The following is an 8,631-nucleotide window of genomic DNA, read 5'->3' on the forward strand; positions in this document are numbered from 1 at the left end:
TTGTTTATATCAAAGTACAAAAAAATATCCATATCGAAGTGTTTCTATCAAGAAGATTTTAATACTAGGAAAAGCACACATGCTTATGATAGTAAGTTGTGATAGTAGAGGAACTTTTACATCGCTTGATATTAAAATAGCAGCATATAGCAAACAGTCTGACTACAATGTGGCCTATACCAAAAGGCCTATACATAGAAAGAATCATACATGTAAATGCAAACTTCCTGTAAATTATTGACAACCAAAAATGTGTATCCCACACTACTAAAATTTGGTATTAAATAAATTGCTGATCATTTACTTCTTACAAAGTTAACCAAACAACTAAAACTATACCTGTTTCAGTGAAAACATACTGGTAAGCTTTACAAGGGCTTGGCAGGCCTGTAATTTGCATTTATACAAACAACCTTATTCAAACGTACCTGTGCTCTAGTGTAGGGGGGAAAGTGTTAAAAATGTTCTCCTGGTACAGCTATAACAACAAGCACCTGGTACTTGCCATCCCACAACAAAGTCAACTTTCACACAGTTGATGTGAGGTAAATATGCCACACAGTTGTAGTTCGGAAAGCGAACACTAACATTTCGCATGCATTGCGATAGAGCAGAAAAGTCTAGTGGAAACAGCATTGGGGCATAGTAGTCTTGCTGATGCCCTGTACAGTCGTAAGCATGTCATTCCCCTTCTTCTATTTGTTCAGATGAAGGCCTGAACATGTTCAACCATTCCCCAGAATAACACTTGCAGAGAGGGATGCAAGGGAGGCGATTACTGGAGCATCTGCATGCTGCCATTCTGCATCCTGCATCCTGCTTTGCATCAACCCTTGATCAGCTCTGTGACAGCAAGTGGAGCAGGGAGAGCTAGGCATCTCACAGGAACGTACACACCATTCTCGATCTTCCAGCCATTTTCTTCAAGAGGAGGAAGTGCAGGATGACTGGTGTAGTGAGACTTATCCCGCATGGCTGCATAGTTTGCTCGCAGGTTATGAGGCAGGAAGGCAGAGCGAGTGGGAGGTAGCATCTATCCTTCCATGTTTTGCGAAGCGAACAGCTCCCATCTCAGCGCTGGTAAGGATGTGGGACCTGTAGAACTGTATATATGGCATACAAAAGGTTCCAAATCCTTGAACAGGATGGCAGTTCTCCATCAACCACTTGGGGCACACCCTTCTCCAAGCTCCTTGAAGCAGTCGACGGCTGGGTCATCCTCTGGAAGCCTCAGATATGCATCAGCCCAGGGTTTCTTGCTAATGCCAAGAAATTTCCCACCCCAGTCAGCACCTGAGAAGTTGTGAAAACCTATGAGCCCTTGGCATTTGTGAGGTCCAACTGCTTGTGCACGCTCCAACATGTCATCTCCCTGAACTTGGCATCCCTTCCAGTCAATAATTTCAACTGTGTCTGAGTGTCAAGGCGACCAGAAGAGGCGAGATGTAGGAGGAGAACCAAAACGTCAGTGTCAGGTGACAGATGTGTACCTCATACCAAGCATCTTCAGACACTGATGCTAGGACCTGATGAGGTATCAAAGTGTCCGCCTCTTCGTGTGAATGGTCTTCTTCAAAATCCTGTCCTTTGACAGGCCTGCTCTCTTTTCGTGTCTTGTTTTTCAAGGACTCATCGAGGTATCTGTCAACGACTACACGACCCTCCTGGTATTCGAGCATCATGAACTCTATGTGCTTGATGAAAGCATGCTCAAGATCAGACAGCTTCTTCATCGATGAAGTTTTCTTCATTCCCTGGAGCACAGCCATTGCATCAGCAATCAGAACATGTGGAATGGAAGATGGTGTGTCAGGAGGAGCAGGTTCTCCTGATCCTGGCTGTGCCTGCTCAGTGCAGTGCATCAGACTCGCTTTGTCAGCAGGAAGATAGAGTGAACCGTCAACAGCACAAATTGAACGTGGTACCACTGCCATCTCGAACTCACCTATCGTGTCCTCTAATTTGGGCACCAAGTCAGGTCTGCTTCCAAGAATGATCAGGAACCTGCCGAGCAGTTGACACTCTTCTCGCAGCTTGACAACCTTCTGACCCACAGAAACTTTGGTTTTCTCCATGAAGTTGGAGAACGATTTCAGCTTGAGTTTTTTCATGGAGTCCCAAACTGATGCTGATGCTGACTTTTCCAGCAATCCTTTGTCTGCCAAATGTAGGATGTCATCCTTTGCGTTTTCTGGCACAAGAGCGGACGAAGTCGAGTTCTTCAGAGGAGTCTTCTCTGTGAATGGGTTGCCAGCGCAATGTTTTTCAACAGAGTGACGGAGTTTCAGCGCATTTGTCACAGTCCTATCTGCAATGCTCCCAGAGAGCTGGTAATGTTCACGTTGCTTTGGAGTCTGCCAGAATCGTGGGAAACCACTGAGGTACTGCTTCACCATGTGAGCGAGATGGGGAGCGGTAGTAACAAGTCGATCAACAGCCGCATCATCTTGGCTTAGTCCCACTATACCACCATGGCGTTTCAAATCCTTGATCTCTTGCTCCAGTGCCTAGTCGGTGAACAGAGCAGTGAATGGGACCTCTGATTTGGCCACAGTGCTTTCCACGTGGATGGGTCATCATTTTCCAAAGCGTTCATTTGGGCAAGGTGCACTGGCATCAGACGAGCATAGTTCAGCAAATTATGGGCAAAGAAATACTTGATGTCGTTTTCTGGTGCAGCCAGGTATCCTCCCCAGTCTCCATAGCGGTATTGCGCTCGCCCCCGCGCGGGGTGTATAATCAGACATAGTGATAAATAAAATTAGGTATTTCTGATCAATCTGAAAATACCATAAAGCAATTCAGAAGCACATAAAACCTACAAATCAACACACTTTTTTACGAAAAAGGGGTAATTTTTAGCAAACCCTATACTGGCCTGTCGACAACAACTAGTTTCATGTTCTCACTATAACACTCCATCCAAAAATGAAAAGCAGCAAACACCTTGGACATGTTTTCATGTTAAAGCAACGAAACTCTGTGTATAGATTGCCACGGCAAGCAACTCAGCAGAGATGGGGCGGAAAATAAATGAAATAATGCATGCAGATGACGACAAAGAATCCTCATTTCCAACTGTTTGGACGGCTATTAAGCCATCACAAAAGATGCCTAAAGATTATTTTCTACACAGAAACAAGGTGTACGGGAAAGACAAAATGGACAGGCTACGGAAACAAGTCACAGCCACAGCCTCAGCAGAACCAGCTCGAACTTCTCCAACCTACACCACACAAGTGTCACGGATACACCATAGATCGGATGAACATTGACATCAACTGAACATTGTCATCACCAGAGGGAAGACTGTCAGTTATGTACACGTCATGCACAGGTACCACAACATAAAACAGGACTATGAATGTTCTATAGTTACATTCATACATTCTTAAAGGGTAGCCTGGTTGTAGACAATGTAACTGTAACGTTACCTTCGGTATATACTGATATATTTCACGTCCACTTCATGTAGCTGTCCAGTACTGAATCAAAGAGTCAATGATTCCGTTTAAAGGATGTTCACAACAGTTTCTGTTAAGTTTGTTTCATGGATGTGTCAAAGCGTGTGAACTCATCCATATACACAGCACTACATGTGCAAAAATCTGCAATGCATTGACCATTGTGTGTATTTCACGTCCACTTCATATAGCTGCTGTCCAGTACTGAATCAAAGAATCAACGATTTCGTTTGAGGCATATTCACGACAGTTTCAGTCCAGTTTCAGTTTCAAGGAGCTGTAGAGTGTCCGAACTCATTCATATGAGCTACACAACATCTGCTGTAAAGATGCCTGGCCTTCGCATAAACCCAACGCGGTGGTCACGAGCCTTCGCCGCGAAGAGCCCAACACGCTTACAGCATCAGTTAAATTTTGAAGACCACCACCTCCTCCTCTCGGCTGGTGACGTACAACAAGCCGTCCTCGTCAAGGTCCATTCCACGAGGCTCCTGCAGACCGTCCTGAGAGGACTTCAGTAAGGCTCTGATGCCCTGATCCGTCACCTTCACCACTCCGCGTGCCTCCGCCACGTACATGTCTCCCGTGCTGTCCACCCTCACACCGCTCGGTTCCTGCAGAGACTTGCTTCCCTCAGGCTGCAGGACGAAGCGGACCTGTCCGGAACTGGTCAGACAGATCAGAGCGGCGCGGTCACGATCGGACACGACGAACTGCTTTCTGTCGGGCATCATGGCGATGCGGGCAGGGTATAGGAACAGCTGCCGACCCGTGCTGACGTCATGAGAGAAGGAGCGCAGCACCTCGCCCCCTAGGTTGATGACGTCCACGCAAGGGGGGTCACTCCCTCCGCTGGCCACCAAGTTGTCGGAGTTGAGAGCTGCCAGGCCGGAGTAGCGCTTCTGTCGACAGATACGAGAAAGGGATATCGATGTGATGTTGTTGCACGTGCACCTCACATCGTGTTAAAATGCAACCAGCTGTCCATTGACGCAGACTGGTGACCAGGATGTGTTGCAGGGAGTTAGGTCTAATGGTGTCAAAACAGATAACACACGATGACAGCCCAAAAGTCTGGAATCATAGTGATTTCCATCATTTTCGTTTTCTTTTCAGGGTTGTGATAATGCCTCTGACTGAGGAGGAAAGTTTCGAAGTCTTACTGGAAAGGTGAAGAATGTTGCATAGTTAGGCAAACCCTTTACACAAGAATGTTAGATGGTGAGGCATACCCATCACACAATCTGTTTTGTGCTTTTGTGCGTTGAAGCATTATTTTCTTCTTCTTCTTCCTCTTGTAAGTTATTGCGTGTGTGTGTATGTGTTTAATGTTTATTGTAAAGCGCATTCAGCTCCCTTTCAGAGAGGTAAGCGTTCAACAAGTATCCATTACCATTATGATTATACGCAAAAACGTTAGATGGTGCTGAAACCTTTTACCCAAGATCAGTGAACCTCATCGTATTTCAAAGACAATGGTTTCTGTTTATGTTTTTGCTGTTGAGCTGTTCTGCCCTTGTTACGATTCGATTTATTTTAATTAGCTAACACAGTTTGGTATGGGCAATATATGATAATGTCTGTCTGGAAAAAAAAAAAAATCAGTGAACCTACCTCTGTGAAGAAAGATGACTGCAGCATCAGTCGAGGCGTGACCTTGAGGACACAGATCTGGGAGGACACGGGCAGGCTGACGGCCACTGTGGTGTCACTGACACGGGCCAGACACCACGGCTTTCCCCCTACACTCAGACGGCTGTCCCTGTCCCTCCTCTCGTGGAATGCCTGTCACAACACACACGGGGATATTGACGTTTGCTGTTGGCGAAGTTGATTATGTGGATGGCTTCATTGTTGTGTTTCAGCAGCATCTTGCGTGGCGATGGTGATTATGTGGATGGTTTCATTGTTTTGTTTCAGCAGCATCTTGCTGGCGATGGTGATTGTTATGTGGATGGTTTCATTGTTGTGTTTCAGCAGCATCTTGCTGGCGATGATTATGTGGATGGTTTCATTGTTGTGTTTCAGCAGCATTCTGCTGGCGATGGTGATTATGTGGATGAATTTATTGTTGTGTTTCAGCAGTATCTTGTTGGCGATGTTGATTGTGTGGATGAATTTATTGTGTTTCAGCAGCATCTTGTTGGCGATGTTGATTGTTATGTGGGTGGAGTCATTGTTGTGTTCCAGCAGCATCTTGCTGGCGATGTTGATTGTGTGGATGAATTTATTGTGTTTCAGCAGCATCTTGTTGGCGATGTTGATTGTTATGTGGATGGTTTCATTGTTGTGTTTTAGCAGCATCTTGCTGGTGATGTTGATTGTTATGTGGATGGAGTCATTGTTGTGTTTCAGTAGCATTAGCAGTGAAGTGGTAGCGCTAACAGTAACAGCAAGAGCACGAAAGGTGGAAGCAATATGATATAAATAGCAAAAGACGATGATTTGTTAATGATGGTCGGATACAAGAATACTATAGACAGCATTGTATCGCATACCTCCGCCAGCACCGAACGGTTATCTAATTCACTAATTTGTTTGAATCTGACCATGCCTTCTTGAGATGTGTGTGTGTGTGTGTGTGTGTGTGTGTGTGTGTGGAGGGACCAAAAAAATGAAGGGTAGTGGTTATGGTAATACGTGAACCACCTCTTCCCTCAGCCGGCTAAACAACGATTATCAGCTGAAGAAAATTCAGACTCGTCACACGCAGAACGTATATTTATAACTTATGACTCGAGAAGCTATGGAACAACAACAACCACAACAACAGTTTTGACTCAACGGGTCCCAACAACAACAAACAACGCCTCCTCCACCACCAGCATACAAACAACACGACAGACCTTGACGCACTGGTTGGCCCAGTCTGTGACCAGCACCATCTTCCCTGGAAGCACCAGCACGTCACGCAGTTTGGGGCTGTGCTGGTCGTCACGGAACGTGCCCGGAATCACCCGAACTTTGACTGGCTCTTCGGGCGTTTCCGCCATAGTGGGCACACTCTGGGAGCGTAGTCGTCGGGGTGGCAATTGGGGGTATTGCGGCTGGGCCGGGCGGGGTTTTGCAGAATCTGAGGGTGTGCTGGTGGTGGTGGAGGGGGCCATCATGGTGGATGTGGGATCTCTCTTTGGGCGGAAAGTGAGTGAAAGGTCTCCGAGTTTGGCATGGGCATTAGGAGGTAACGGGTGGAAGTCGAGTCGGATGCTTTTTAACCTGTGTGTGAAGGTAAAAAGGCCCGGAAAAGGGGAATGGTTACTGTTTTGGTGAGTTTAGCATAGTTCACTTGAAGTGACGATAACAAGTTTGTGAAGTTGTTTGTATTGTTTTAAACATGTAACTGGATACAGAGGACAGTACATCAGGAAAGTTTATTTTGTTTTATTTTTTATTTTTTCATTCAAAATCAGTACACTGACGTGTTTAACTGTACATGTCCGTACTAGTATGCACACACACACACACGCACGCACACACACACACACACACTCACACACACACATGCACACGCACACACACACACACACACACACACACACACACGCGCGCGCGCACATAGATGAAATGCTGAGGGGAAAGAATGTTTCAACAGAACTAAACAATTAGAAGACACACGAAACATAATTAAACGCAGTGAAGATGCCCCATATTTCACTCACTCCTTCCTGACCTGTTCACCTAATTTCTCCTTCCCTTGTTTTGAGTTTCTATCAATATAAATACTTTATTTCTTCTGTTGTAAATGTCTACCTGTCCATTTTTTTTCGTCCTTCCTTGACTGGTGTCTCCTGGAAAGAACTCCTTCCTCGACCTAGTACCTCCTACTTGCATATCTACCTACCTTCCTACCTTCCTTCCGACCTACCCACCTACCTACCTACCTTCCTACCTTCCTTCCGACCTACACACCTACCTACCTACCTTCCTACCTTCCTTCCGACCTACACACCTACCTTCCTACCTTCCTTCCGACCTACACACCTACCTACCTACCTTCCTACCTTCCTTCCGACCTACACACCTACCTTCCTACCTTCCTTCCGACCTACACACCTACCTACCTACCTTCCTACCTTCCTTCCGACCTACACACCTACCTACCTACCTTCCTTCCGACCTACACACCTACCCACCTACCTACCTACCTTCCTTCCGACCTACACACCTACCTACCTTCCGACCTACACACCTACCTACCTACCTTCCTTCCGACCTACACACCTACCTACCTATCTTCCTACCTTCCTTCCTACCTACACACCTACCTACCTATCTTCCTACCTTCCTTCCGACCTACACACCTACCTACCTATCTTCCTACCTTCCTTCCTACCTACACACACACCTACCTACCTACCAACGTACCTCATCAGAATGCTGTGGGCTTTCTTCTTCTCATCGGCAAAGTCCAGTGCGTTGTGTCCGAGGAACACGGAGGCCTTCTGCATCACGTCGGCGTCCGAGGCGGACTTCATCTGGCCCTGCACTGTGTCCACAACCTGTAGCCAAGTAAGGCGGCGGTGCTCACGTGCATTGTCAGCAACAGATAATAATGATAATGACAAATGTGTGACAGACAAGGCACATGGGAGACTGGTTAAAAAAAAACAGAAGAAGATAGATTCTAGTCTGTCTCTGCGTGTCATTCTGTCTGTCTCTGTCTATCTGTCTAACTTGACTGTCGTTTGTTTATTGTTTGTCTCCCTTTTCTTTTTCTTTTCTTTTTTTTTCTGTTTTTAAACTTCTTTTTATGTGAACCTTTGTACATTTGACCTTTGTCTCTCTCTGTCCCTGCTTATTCTCATGTCCGTTTCTGTTTCTCTCTTTCTCTGACTTTGTTTGTCTCTCAGTCTCTGTGTTCTTCTTTCTCGCTCTCTCTTTCTCACCCCTCCCTTCATTCTCCCCCTGCTCGCTCCCTCTCTCCCTCTCTCCCTCCCTCCCACTCTTTCTGTTTCTCTCTCTCTCTCCCTCTGTCTCTCTCCCTGTCTGTCTTTCAATCTCTCTCGCATTCTCTCTCTCTCTCACACACACAAACACACACACACACGTGTACACACACACACACACACACACGTGTACACACACACACACACACACACACACACACACACACACACACACACACACACACACACAGAGAAATACAGCCAAGGCTGGCGAAATTTGT

At 46.1% G+C, this 8,631-nt stretch overlaps 1 protein-coding gene across 1 annotated transcript in view; it reads right to left on the reverse strand.

The window, feature by feature from the left end:
- Positions 1-3,863: 3,863 nt before the first annotated feature.
- Positions 3,864-8,631, reverse strand: part of LOC143293875 (uncharacterized) — a 12,684-nt gene continuing 7,916 nt past the window's right edge. The window contains exons 5-8 of the mRNA XM_076605201.1: positions 7,830-7,963; positions 6,311-6,680; positions 5,079-5,249; positions 3,864-4,366 (exon numbers count right to left, since the gene is read on the reverse strand). Coding sequence (XP_076461316.1) covers positions 3,872-4,366; positions 5,079-5,249; positions 6,311-6,680; positions 7,830-7,963 — 1,170 coding nt within the window. The 3' untranslated portion in view covers positions 3,864-3,871. The remainder of the gene's footprint in view (positions 4,367-5,078; positions 5,250-6,310; positions 6,681-7,829; positions 7,964-8,631) is intronic.

The sequence above is a fragment of the Babylonia areolata genome, chromosome 19, assembly GCF_041734735.1.
Source record: "Babylonia areolata isolate BAREFJ2019XMU chromosome 19, ASM4173473v1, whole genome shotgun sequence".
Lineage (NCBI taxonomy): Eukaryota > Metazoa > Mollusca > Gastropoda > Neogastropoda > Buccinidae > Babylonia > Babylonia areolata.